This window comes from Oculina patagonica, chromosome 13, assembly GCF_052425735.1.
Source record: "Oculina patagonica isolate OP01 chromosome 13, crgOcupat, whole genome shotgun sequence".
Classification (NCBI taxonomy): Eukaryota; Metazoa; Cnidaria; class Anthozoa; order Scleractinia; family Oculinidae; genus Oculina; species Oculina patagonica.
In genome coordinates, this window is record NC_135770.1 from 998279 (window position 1) to 1012467 (window position 14189).

Genomic DNA, 14189 nt, shown 5'->3' on the forward strand with positions numbered 1-14189 from the left:
CACCGCGTTTGTCTCAGATCTGTTCGCTTCAAAAGCCTAAAATTCCGGACTAAAGATGGAAAAATGAACGAAACTTGAAAAACATTTCTGGCCGCCTCGTATAAATTTACATTAGGAATTTGAAGAATCCTTACTCCTGAATGCATTTCGTTCCCACATATGCTCGTGTCACGTGGCTAAAAAAGTTTTCGCCCCGAAATAATTTGCGAAATAATAAGCAAAATTTGAGGGATGATTTGGTTGAACGTAAGGAAGCAGCAGAAACAATTTTTAGCAGTTTTATGTTATGTTATGTTCTGTTATGTAATGTTAGCAATTTGCTTGATTTACCTTCGATAAAATAGACCTGATTGGCCCACGCTCCACCTTCGCCATCAGCCTTACAAGCCGTAGATTTTCCATACTTGTCGTACGTCTGTGACGCTGTAGCACTAGATGCACACCAACCACCATTCTGAACTGCAAACATGCTGTAACCCGCTCTCATTGCAGCCACGGCGCACTTTGCAATGGGGTTTGTTCGAGAAGAATAAGATCCATCCAAGATAGCATCCTTTCCTTCCAATGTTTGGATTGCGTGACTCGAAGTATCTTTATAGCAGCCAACGGCACTATAACCTGGATAACAAACGACACGCAGCAAAATAAACGGCGTCATCATGTGAAAAATGAATAACGAATGAAGTATTTTTACCAAGTAACACATTAACATGTAAAAACAAGAACTGCAAGCAGTTTATAATCGTGCGGATAATGTTTGACCTCCTGACCTCTTTCAGTGCTTTGGCTTAAAGGCACGGCACCGCACAGTAAAATATTTAGAAAAGCAGTCACTTGAGAAACACACAAGTCGTGTTTGCGTTAGTCACGGAGTGAACGTGACATGAATTTCCTTTACCACGTCATCTTTTTCTTTTTAAAACCACATGCCTAGCCGGAAAAATGCCTGCTTACGCATGCAAATATTTATTTTGTTCCAAATGTTCAATAAAATAACCCAAACCAGTTCATTTAAAAGAAAGCCAAATCACGCCAAAATAAAGAGTAGACTAAGGCCATCCCATTGTATTTCTCCGTTTAGTTAGTTGTTAGCTTGTTAATGTTAATGTTTAGTTATTAAGTGTATTCTGTTGTAGTCCTGTGGAACTGAAATCTTCAAGTTGAAGATAAAGTCAATAAAGATAAAGCCAATGCATCCGTTTAGCGTCTTCCGACAAGCTTTTGGTAATTCCGCGATGAGGTGTATCCCGTGCTTTGACACATTCTTGCTGAGCTTGCAACTTACATTTCGATAACGTTTCGATTCTCAAAATACCGTAAACTCAAAACAAAAATTGGGATATCCAGAAAATAAGTCGTTGTTTTGCAATATTTAACACGTTCCGGCTAAATTGTACGACTTGTACTTGCTCCGAGCCAAACGCTTGAGTAACACAACAATAAGCATTTCACACAAACAGAGCGCAGAGTATTCAAACAGAAAATAGGTGAATGATTATTTATAGCTACAAGCGAGAGATCGCGTGACATGGGTCTGACGTAGTGGTAGTTTTAAATAGCTTGGACATGTCCAAGCGGTCTTTGTTTTCTCTATGTGATTATATTCAGCCCTCTCTTCTTGTAAAATATGGAATGAAACAAAATTATACATTTCAGAGAGCAGAGTGTTCATGTTAAACGCAAGTGATCAGCTGATCGCTATTAAATATTAAATCTTGCGTGACCGTGACAGAAGAGCCGGCTCAACAATGCTATTGCATCACAGCTCACTGCGGTTTTGAAATCTGTCATGACCTAATGGTTCTTTATTTAGCTTGCACCACTTGTACATGTCAAACTGCGTTGTTTTGCGGTATTCAGTACAGTCCGGGTATGTAATACGGCGTTTTGTTTTCACTCTGAGTCAAACGCTTCAATAAAACAGTTCTTCCTCATAAAATTTCTTTAAAGTGGAGTCTGGCTGAAAAAAATGCACTGCAGTGACGCTTGCAGTTTCCGGCGAAGACAAAATTGCGTGAATGACGTAGTGTTTACTACGAAAATAGCTTTCACAATTTGAATATTTAGTACTCGCTCTGAGACAAACGTAAGAATCTCCAAAAAGATGTTTCAGATTGATTTTTTTTTTTCAAGATAAGACCAAGAAATGTTTCGAAAAGTATTTGAATTTCGAAAGTTTTGAAGCCGTACAAATTGTGCGTGTCTGAGCCGTGGAATTTATTAATTGGTATTGCGTTCACAATAATAGTTTGGACATGGCAAAGAAAGCAAGATTTTGCAATGCGAATCTCCAGTACTCGCTCCAAGTCAAGACTTAAATGCCGGACACAAAAATATATATATATTTCGCGTTTAACAGAGCATAGAGTACTCGTAAAATTAGACGGGAATGAATTTGTAACACAGCTTCCAGGGAGTGAACATTAAAACTTGTACGATTTGAACGTAATATTTCGCAAGTAATGAAAACTTGCGTGACCGTGACCAAGGGATCGGCTGGGCCGCGAGGTTCTGGAACGATTTACCGACAAAAAAAAAAAAAAAAAACGACAAAATCTGACACAGATTATGAATCGGGCCCAGGCCCCGCCCGATTAATAAGCGATATAAACCGACGTTTCGTTGTCTTCATGACGCCATTGTCAAGGTAAGTGTATAAAGATTACAAATTCTGCGAGTTCAAAAAGATGTTAGGCTAAATTTACATAATAAAGCATGCGAGGCAAATTACAGAAATACTTTTCTGATTGCACTTTGAGAGTTGGTTTGAGTTCTCAACGCCTCAGTAGGTCTTCAGGGACCTTGCCGTGTTTGTCTTTATAGTGTTTATATATGGACGATGATTGTTGTTTATGTCCTTCCACACGTGTGTGTAAGTGTCCGCTCGTCTAGCCTACATAACCCGCATCACACGAATCACAATGAAAACGATACACAACGCGTTGTTGCATAATTGGTTGACGATCTGTGGTTTCGTCTCTTGAAATTATTTTTACATGTTTATGTATATAAAAGAATCATTATTTTTCTAGTAACACATCGTGCACGAAAATTAACTTAAGGGATCAAACGTTTTTCTGTCCAAGCTACCGCAAAATTCCTACAAACAAACACGCTATGGCCTCTTAATTATCCTGGTCCAAATGCAAAGGATTTTGTCAACCTGTAGTCCGGTTCATCTCTGGAAATAAGAGGGAGTTCTAAAGAGACAGTACTGAATGAGCACAAATTTATCACTGTTTTTTAATCATGAATTGCTGTGGGTCATATGACTGTTCACTTACCTTTGATGTAATAGACTTGATTAGCCAATTGTCCGCCTTTACCATCAGATTTGCAAGTAGACGATTTGTCATATTTGTTGAATGTCTTGGCAGCAGAAGCACTGGATGCACACCATCCACCATCTTGAACTGCGAAAAGGTGGAATCCTCGTTTCTTAGCTGCTTGATAGCACTTTTCGATAGCGTGCTGTCTTGTCTGGTAGCTGCCGTCCAAGATGGAATCTTGTCCTTCTATTGTTGGAACAGCGTGGCTATCGCGATCTTGGAAACATCCGATCGTCTCGTATGGAGGAGTGGAATCTGTGAAGGTAGGCTTAGCAATGTCAATAGCTGAATGCATTCACTGTTGTTTTGTTTGCATTGATTTAATAAACGTTTTCAAAATTGTCTGCACGGCTTAGGTTGATGGTAACCTAAAGGAAATTGCAAGTCTATGTTGCAATTGTCTGGAATTCCTCTGTCAGTGCGTTTTCAACATGCGAAGAAAAGGGCAAAGACCCAGAGAAGGCCAAGGGATAAAGGAATATCGAAAAATCCAAATGAATCCAATGCCAAAAACATTCTTAACAAAGTCAGAAGGAAGTTGAATTGAATATTTGAAAACTCAAAGCAAATAGACTCATAAACAAACGTTGAGGTTATATTGTAGCCTGAACGTGTAAACGATGCCCCTGAGCAAAGTCAATCTCTGACTTGTTTTTTCCCCTTTGTAAAGAATGCTAGAGATTGCTGTTTCTTTATATCTAAATCATCAAATGAGATTTGTCACTCTCGTATATTTGTATTAGTCCTTTCTAACTTAGCCTGCGAGCAGGCTCTCTTTTCGCGGGGGAGGGAGGACGTAGACGCTCGAGCCACTGGGCGCGCGAAGTGAGCCGGGAGAGCTCGCTTCACTTGCCGAAACAAGTGCCTTAATTCGGTGCTCCCTTTGTTGCCCCCGAAGAAAGTGCCTGCTCGCATGATGCTATTTCTATATAACTCAAGCTTGAGTTGGCAGGCTTTGGGTATCACTTCAAACTTTATTATGCATGCAGCTCTTTAAAATTAAAAACAATAACAATAAAAAACAATTACTCAATTCAACATCGTATCGCCTTTTGTAAGTAACATGCATTGTTTCCTAGTGTAGCCATCCTTTTTGTAAGACTTAACCCTGAAAGAGGCATTTGAAACTATCGTAAGGCAAAACGAAAAGCTCATAAAGCGGAATTCGAACGTGGGTGGGACAAAAACGATCAAACTTAATCGATAGATTTTTTCATTTTCTCGCAAAACGTAGATAATCGTTAACAAGAGTGATCCGTTAAAAAAGTAGGGATTACTCTTTCCCTATACATGTTTAGATTTTTCCTTAACGCGCGCGCTCGATGTGTGGCGTGACATTGCAACATGAATTACGTGCGCAGTTGAAGGATGCGCATAAACAATAAGCGTAAACGCCCTTAAGGTCGCGGGGGATATAAACAGCATGAATAAATTCATGAAGCGAAATTTTGCTTGACCTGCATCTTTTAAAACGCTTATTCCTCGGCTGTTATGAATGCGATTAAGCTCAAATTTTACAGAGACATAAAGAAATGATAAAAGATTATGTATGTCATCTTTTATTTGGTAGATTGTACCTACGGCGATGTTATAGCCACGATACTGCCAAATTGGGAAGAACATGATTTCGTGGCAGAGTTTGTAGAACGAGTAGGAGACAGCACACTGTGATCTTGTCAAAAACTAATCAGTCAATATCTCTAGAGTGTCATAACAGAAGCGGATTTTTTAATTTAAAGTTTTCCAGCAAGTTATGGCGGTTTAAATGCGCAAATTTTAATTGAATGCCTTCTACCTCTTTCTAAAAGCGCTCTTTTAAAATTTCGCCTCTGTTATGACACACTACAGTATTCCTAGTTTACCTCTCTGCAGTGGCAGCTCATGAAGTTCTATACTCCGCGCTGAATTCTCTGCCACAAAATTGTCGGAAAAGTCCAAACTTTGAGATTTCCGAAGGTGTCCCGATCAAAAACCCGTTTCAAAATGGTAATTATAGTAATTATATTCCACGCTTTTATGATGAGAACAATGCGTTTTCAAAGAGACAAACAATTCCAGACGCAAACACATCAAATCACGCGCGCGTGCTCATATTTTTTATGCAAATATCTCGTCGTAAAGCTCTCGATGTCAGTCGTTGAACTTCGTGCATACGCTTTAAATAAATGCATAATGATGAGCCTAAGGTGTCCCCCGCGACCTTAAGTTTCAATTTTGAAACAAAAAATTATTCAATTAGAAAAATTTTAATTGGACTGACCAAAAAAACATACGTGAGATAATTTGCATGTAACAATAACATCTATGGCAACATTTTTTTTTACAATATTAGCCAAGAACTCCACATAAATCAGGCAACGTTCTGCATCGCCAACGTTACAGAAAATATTGTTGTAAAGCAAAATAAGCAATAGCCCGATTTATACTAGAGACGGATGATCCCCGAACCGAGCAATCGTGGATATCGTCATGAAAAGGGACGACGGAACGCCGACCGACACATCGCTGGCAGACGAAAAAGAAGCGGCTGACCTCCCGTTGCCGATACGACGAAACGCCAAATGCCCCAAGAAGCAGACGCCCCCGAAATCGGGCAATGACACAATCCTCACCGTGTGAGCCCACCAATTTAAGAAAAGCCTCAAAAAAATTCAGGGCATTAATGAGATTCCAACCCGTGACTAAATAAAGTTGAACATTTGAGTCCTCAAGCTCGATTGAAAAAATGGCAAACGAAGCAAATATGAAAATTCTAGAACTAGTAATTTGGCGGCATGCCTCACTAGAATAACTTACATAACAATAGAATTGCTGGCAAAATAACTGACAGTGTCATGTGATCGATGGAAATCATGCAAAAAAACATTGATGGATCACAAATAATAAAATAACAAAACAACTTTTTGAGCCAAAATTTTACAACCTTTTGCCTTCTTTAATGAAAGGTCTACAAAAATTCCAGCGATATGTTTTGAGCTCAGTTGAAAATGCGTCCCTTTCTCTTTTAAAATTGAAATTGTTCGCTTCTTAGGATAATGTTGACATGTTAGTCAAAGGCTTGACTAACATACTAACATTATCCCACTCTCTGAATAAGAAATAAGAGCGATTAAATTTATGTTGAAATAGGAGCGATTAAATTTATGTTATTTCCGGTAAGGTTTAAAAACCACACGTAGTATGACTTAGTTTTCGGCATATGCGATAGTCATAAGACAACATTTTGATCAACTGCTAAAGAAACTGAATTAAAACAATTCCGTAGGCGAAGCAGTTTTTTTTTTGTAAACAAAAAAATTAACATCCTGAACACCGTAAAGTTAAACCATTACAGGTCTTGGTAGGTATTTTGGTAGGTATTTTGACATATTTAAATATTATATATGAAAACACGTTTTTCTGTTTCTCACCTTGGCATTTTGTTTTACACACCACAGAATAACTGAACAACAGCAATGACCAAAAGATGACGACACAAGAATTCGTCATCATAGACAACGAGAGAGTCACCGAAACACGCTCTATACAAACGTATAGACAAATAAAATCGCTTGAAACGATAACGAAACGATAACGAGTTGCTCTCACACCTGTATCGGTCGTCTGTTTTTATTGTTTATGCTAAACATGCGTTAAGTGGCCACCCTTTAGAAAGCTTTGTATACAATAAAGCTGTAATTACTGGCACGTCTTTTGTTTAAATTAAATGTCTTTTGTCTAAATTTTTCTCCTAAATGATATCTATTCAGAGGAAACATTAGAAGTAATATTTCTGAAAAAGGTGCACAGTTTGGAAGAAGAAGTTTGGCATTCCATTTTTTTTTTACATTTAGTCAGGGAACAGTCTTTTTGCTTTTTTATGCTCAACGTGTTTAGCGCCTACTTATACCCGTTTGGGAAAATAACTTAGTTTAAAGCCACATTCACGACATGCCTGTCTGAAAATTGTCTAAGGGATCTTTTATTAAATGAAGAAACATTTAAAAGAAAGTTGTTAAAAATATGACTAAACGTTTTCGATATATTTTTAATATATTTTTTATCGGCGAAATGTACATATTTAAAAGAAACATTTCAGAAAAAGCTGTAGTTTGATAGCGGAGACCTCGGTTACGGCAAAACTGACAAAATATGTCATAATCACGCAATATGTATTAAAGTCCGATCCTCTTTATTTCAGCGAATAATTATAATTTTCAGGAAGCTAACTAATGGTTTCAAGTTTCAATGATTTATCTGCTGGCACTGATATAGAAAGCTACCCAGAAGAATTTTTTTTCTTAAAAAAAAGTACAATTTTTGTTCGCCTGAGAGATAAAATAAGCCAAAACATTGGCTAATAAAAACTTTTCCGACCAAATATGCACAAATAATTTCACATCCTGATAAGACGCAGAAAGAAGTTGAAATATGTAATGAAAGAAATGGTACTGATCAAGGAAGGGAGACCAACTCTAAACACGCAAGCGGATTATATTCATCCGTGCGAAACTGTTAACATTTTTTAATTAGCTGACATTATTCATTTTCGTTTTTCACACTTTACTTAAACTGCTTTATTCAATGACTGACAGAATTCTCATTGGTCGAGAGCTATGGTCGATGAGAGTATGGACCATGAAAATGTTATGAAAATGACATAGCCTTCAACGTGAGACAAATTTCGGAAAACTTGTGAAGTTGTCGCCACTTTTCCAAAAACAAAATCCGGCAAGTAATGAAAGTAATGAAACATTTGAGGCGAAATTTCCCACCCTTTCGATGGCTTCAAGTGGTAAAACTGCGATCGTACGAGCAGTCATACACGCGCGGGACGTCTTGCTGATTTTCCATCCAGTTAGCCGGTAAATTTTCAGTGCTACTGTATAAAGCAAAACGATCGCTTTTTACATGGTCTCCACTTTTCAGACACTTATGACCAGAGAAATGACGCCATGAAATATTCGACACCTTGCAGTGAAACCACTCGCGTATTGTAACGGCTCGTGGTCGAGTTTTGAACGTTTTATGACGTTATTTCTAGTATAGTCTCAATGTAGAGAAATATGGTCGATTTGGTAAATATATTCTAACTTAGAACATTAATAATTAGCATTTAATAATGCCGGCACGATAAAGCCGAAACGTCATGTTTCTGCGTTAATATTTATTTTAAAATGATAATGAAATTTGCTTAAAATATCTATAGCAAAAATGCTATCTCAGGATTAAATGTTGATTGAGGATTCAATCTCTCTTAAATAAGAGTGCTTAATTATATTGCTTAGGTTTTGTGGAGTCGGAGATTGGTCGACATCAAAAACTGATCATGAAAGACAGAAAATATACACACCCGGTCCTGTTTGTTAGACATGGAAGACCCACCCTTCTCCCTCGCTCCCAAGTTGTTATAGCTGGTTCTGTTACTTTACTGATTCACTGCTACTATTTCTGCTGCTACTTCTATTTCTACTGGTACTGTCTCCACCTCCCTGACCACAAACACAGCCACTGTTATGGAAAATTAAACGTGAATGATTCTTACATGTTTGACGGCCTTGTACGAGTGGAATCCTCAAAGATATCATGCTTGGTCCTTTGTACCTCTCCTGCTGTTCTTGTGTGACCCAATATGGCTTGACTGGTTGTGCGTAACCAGCAAGAGCAAATGAGCCTCGATATGTCACTAGAATGGGATCCGTAGCGCCCAGTCTCCTGAGAGCGTCCAACGCTGGTGCCACGTACCTTGATCCATCATTTTGGATGGCGACGAGAACGATTGTACTGTTTCCGACAGAAAGTTGCTTTTGAATATAAATTTCAATATATAGCAATTGGCAAAGTTGCAGTTTCACATAGGTAATGAACAAGAATAGATACCAATTTCATTTAGTCGTCCTATTTAAAACAAATAGTAAAAACTGAAGCCAACAGACAACACACAACAGAAGCAACTAACAATATAATGAAAATATACGCATAGGCGAACGGGCACCTTAGGACCTGGGGGGGGGGGGGGGGCGAGACATTGTTGCCCGAAAAAAAATGGCATGGGTTGAAAGCCGAATAAACAGGCATACGAAATGGACAACAGAACGTGCGTTAAAGTAGTTGTGTACAAACCTTGCCTGCTTGCTAAAAGAAATGATAGTTCTTAAATTAATCTCGTGGCGTTGCCCGAAGATGTCAACGTACTAAATCATTTTTCTTCGGAAATATTTTATTTATTCACCTTAGTTCAGCAAAAATAAAAGTATTTTTGGGAGGCAATTTACATTGTTCCCCCCCCCCCCCCCCCCCTCCACCTGAAAGTTATTTCAAATGTGTGAAACATTCAGGGATAAATGGGTTGAAAGATATTGTTGAAAGTTTTGAGCTCATTTGAGTGAAAAGCATTAGCTTTATTACCATTTGTAACCGTATCGCAGCTTTGTTTCAAGGTCTGAACTGGGTCCACCGCGCGTAAACGTTCAAGCTATGGAAAAGCTGATTGCAGCTGAATCATGCAGAATTTGCGAGAAAATCGAATATGATTATACACCCTTTTAATAAGTCGAGGGGCCATTTTGAATTTTTATTTTTCCGCAAATGAAGTCATTAGTAAAATATTCAAAATGACACCTCGGCTTATTACAATGGTAGACACTTCATTTTAATACGTCGAGGCGCAGATGAATATTTCATTAACAACGTCATTCGCGGTAAGTTAAATATTTAAAATGGTGTCTCGACGGCTGCAGCCCCCTCGCCCCCCCCCCCCCCCCTGCCTCGTACGCCTATGAATATACGTTACTTACTTTCCATTAATGGCATCAAGGTAGTTTCTTAAGTTGTAACCAGCATTCGGACGTTCATAGGTGTCAAAATGTCTGGATCCCAGCACTTTACCTGTATCCAAATATAAAATTACTTAGCACCAGACTATACCAGTTATATCAAGCTTCAATTTGTTTTAATTATAAAAAATGTATTTAAATATTTCTTTATTTAACAATTATATTAAAGTAATTAAATAAAGCGATATTTTTAAAGTGATTTTCAGGGCACCATTTTACCTGTTTCAGCATCCACAATGACAACATTATGTCCCCTTCTACGAGGCGAGTAATTCGTTCCATTCACCCTAATGTAAGCAGCACCACATTGACGAAAAGTTTTTCCAGGGTCATCACAACCTCTGCTTCGAATTTCAATATCCACAAAGGACACTACAGAAAACAAAACAATCTCTTATTTTAAAATGATTTTTTTTTATTTTCTGCTACTCTAGAAAATGCCGTCAACTTTACGATTTTCTTCCATTTATTCAACTTGCGTCGTTGATCGGTATCCTGCTAATAAAATCTTTTGCAGTTTTGTCTATGGCTCAATCTTTGTTACGAAATTATGTAAACTTGTACTTCGCTAATCGAAAACTTGTGGCTCTTTAAGGAAAGCTAACCCTTATTTAGGCATTCGTTCCTTAGGCGAAAGGGCGTCTAAAGGAAATGGTATTAAGAAGGCTGGTCATGAAAAAACTGAGCATTATGTTACAAAAGCTGACAAAATCAATACTTCATTTTTGCTCATTAATAACTTTTAGGTACGTAAGAAACCTGTATAGTTTGCTACTCCCAAAAGTCTTGTAATTTAGAGAAATAAAGGAAAATCGATTTTCGTGGTCGGAGTCTTAAAATGGGTCAATTTTTAACTCCAAATTCGCCGTCTTACTCTTCCTTGCGTTTGCAAACAAAGCGACACAGAGAAGTTTCGACGCTGTCTAACAGAAAAAAAAATCTTTTTTTAATTTCGCTAGAATATAATTTAAGGGGTTTAGCGAAACTCTTCGAACTGAAATAAATAAAAAAAAAAAACAGGAATAGTAAAAAAGAGTTTTTCTGATTATAGGAAGTGTTCAAATTTATCTGTGCGGTTTGTTTAAGTGAACGTGAGAAGTGTTTATAATAGCTCATTTTGGGTTTGAAATTTGGCAAATTTGTGACTCTGACAGGGAAAACCGATTTTCATAGTTTTCTTAAAATAAAAGGCTATTGGTGGAAACAAACTACATCAGGTTTGTTTCCTACCTTAAAGCTATATATTGACAAGAAATGAAAGCAAACAATTTTTCAACTTCTGCCATAAATTGAGATTTTTTTTTTTTAAGTTGCTCTTAAAATAAAGTAAGCGGCATTGAATTTTAAGTTTTATCAACCCTCAGTCAAGATGACTCCGGAAATCGTGAAGGGTTTATTTTGGGTATAGTTGTTACAATTCATGAGAGACAAAAAGATTCGTGTGAAGTCGCTTATAAAAATAATTAATTAGCAGGTCTAAGTAAGAAAAATAAATATATATACTGCGATAATGAAAAAAAAACTACCATCCAAATTCCTACCACGTTACCAAACACCATTCTGGGCCTGGTTGTTCAAGAGGTTGATAACGCCATCCGCCGGATAAGTCGATGACCAGCAGGCCCCAGTTGTTCAAAAGGTGGATTACACTATCCACGGGATAAATCACTATCCGGTGGATAGTGCAGTATGTTTTGTTAAGACTTATCCACTGGATAGCGATTTATCCCGTGGATAGAGTTATCCACTCTTTGAACAACTGGGGCCAGATGTGTAAACAAAACAAAAACTATACTGTCCATTGGATAGTGATTCATCCGGTGAATATAGAGCGGTTTTCAGTTGAGTGTCGTAAAACAAAATCCAAGGTAATAACTCTGGCCAATCACAAAGGACACAGATAATCCAGTGAAGCAATCAAAACTCGAAGCAAATGCATGTAGCTGGCGCGAAGCGCGGTAAAACGTGTGCAAACGAGTCACAGTTGTTTTTGTTTTTTTTCACAAAGCGTAGTAATGCAAAACCAAGCAAATGCGAAACTTTCGACACTCATATGAAAACCGCTCTAAAAGTGTTACACAGTCTGTTTTTATAGATCAAAACCATTACGTCGTTATATCAATAAAGGCAAACGGCCGTGGTAGAAATTAACATATTCATACAACAGGCATTAGGTCGCATTCGCTCTTAAAAAACCTATTCTTTAAAATAAAATATGTATAAAATAAAATAAATGCAACTTGAAATTGCAGCTACCTGAAGGAAAAAGTTATCAAATCAAGGTTAACTTATTTAACGAAAATTGCGTGCTAATATTAAAGCTAATTTCAGACGAAAATTGCGTGCTTATATGGAAGCTAATTTCACATTCTATTTGTGTAGCTGAACTCACTTAACGACTGATAAATAAATAAAAATGTAAAAGGAATAATTAAGTTTGCACGAATTTTAAATATTTAAAAGCTACATGAATCAAAAATGGTTTCAATCAAAAAATGGTTTACGTTACAATTTTTTGAAATAAAATATTGCACAAAAGCAACTTCTGATCTCTCAAAATCTCTCTGGTATCACAAGACTTATTATTTACATATTAATATTTTCTTTTATATTCTCATTCGCTACAGGTATAACATAAAATCTTTACACTAGCTAAGCAACTCTTTAAAGATTAATCGCTATCAATTGCATGCTATTTGGAATTTGTCGGGTTCAAACATATATTCACTGAACATATATGAGAACAAGATTTTACTTTTGATGACCTAATCCTCATAGATGCAAGGGGGAGTTGCGTAGAACGTTTTTATTAAATCATTAACAACTAGTCTCTAAAGACAGAAATTGCATCAGTGCTTGAACAGAGATTTACTTTTATATCTGCTTACATTTATACTTATAAAACGATAAAAGCAAATTTTAACAGAATAATCTTACCTGGGCAGTGTGTTAAGTCCCCAGTAGAATAACAAAACAATAATACGAACAAATAAATGATCCACGAGTTGGCCATTTTGGGCAAAGAGACACAAAACACGAATCAAGGAGCCGTTAGGAAGTTGAACGTACCATGACGCAAGGTGGTAAAATAAAAATAAAAATTCCTGCAGAACTAAAACGTGCCAGTTGATCGCACACCTGCTTGTGGAAATTGTCTATTTCTCAAGGTCGTCTGTTTATGCTAAACAAGCGTGGCTTTTGACTATTTTAACCACTTTGCATAATCATTGACAAGTCTTTTGTTTAAAGAATGCCTCGGGGTTATTAATTTCTGCCTGTCATTATTCAATAACAATGCTTATGTTGGTTGTTTAAATGTTATTTAAATCAGAATTTAGGTGCTATCCGACTTATTATTCAAAGAAATTAAGAACCAAAATCAGAGGCTCGGTCAGCTCGGTTAGAGTACTTTGCATCTCTATATTTTACATGTTTCCAACAATATTACAGTATCCGTGGTTACACCAATGTTACAGTGTCCCTTTGGTAAAATAGGTACATTGCACTCGTCAAAGGTCCTTAGGACATTTAACAGAATATACCCTTGAGTGGCAGCGTGTCATAAAATTTATTATTTAATTTTCCGCAGTCACGAGGTGAATTGGATAAAAGTCATGATTGTATCGAGGGTTGGAAAGAGAAGGAGTATAAAACATAAAGAGCATTTTTCAGCTAAAAGGTGAAGCTTCTCAATAATTTTGACGAAAATTGGGGGAGGGAGGGAGGGATGTCAATTAACCCCAGTAATTAGGGCAATACCTTCCCAGGAAATTCAAGTGAGTTTCACAGGAGGAATCCTCCGGAGGATGCAGAGATGTTGTACTTCGCTTCCTTGTTTTTCTACAGTTGTGGTGACGCTTAGCTTTCTCGAATGTTATATTTTTCGTTGTCAACCGAATGAGAAAGCGAAAAAATCAATTCGTTTGGTCTGTTTTATTTCAGTCAGACCTAGAATAATAGATCAATTCAGAGCTATCTTGGTTAATACCATAATTGTATACAGTAAGGTCGTCCAGTTTGCTTGATATGCCACTGAAAAGACGTC

The 14189-nt window shown here is 37.2% G+C and overlaps 1 protein-coding gene across 1 annotated transcript; it reads right to left on the reverse strand.

The window, feature by feature from the left end:
• Window positions 1–250: 250 nt before the first annotated feature.
• Window positions 251–13206, reverse strand: LOC144636212 (uncharacterized). The gene is made up of 6 exons (XM_078495363.1): window positions 13082–13206; window positions 10364–10516; window positions 10106–10196; window positions 8854–9092; window positions 3281–3584; window positions 251–611 (listed from the first exon to the last, which is right to left on the reverse strand). The coding sequence occupies exons 1-6, from the start codon at window positions 13155–13157 to the stop codon at window positions 290–292; spliced, it is 1185 nt and encodes a 394-aa protein (XP_078351489.1). The 5' UTR covers window positions 13158–13206; the 3' UTR covers window positions 251–289.
• Between the last annotated feature and the right edge of the window lie 983 nt (window positions 13207–14189).

Excerpts from the sequence above, each read along its gene's own strand:
- LOC144636212 (XM_078495363.1), bottom strand. The coding sequence starts at position 13,157 with ATGGCCAACTCGTGGATCATTTATTTGTTCGTATTATTGTTTTGTTAT. Across the intron at positions 10,517-13,081 it reads GGACTTAACACACTGCCCAG|TGTCCTTTGTGGATATTGAA; the intron begins GTAAGATTATTC and ends TGTTTTCTGTAG. Across the intron at positions 9,093-10,105 it reads CTTGATGCCATTAATGGAAA|TACAATCGTTCTCGTCGCCA; the intron begins GTAAGTAACGTA and ends TGTCGGAAACAG.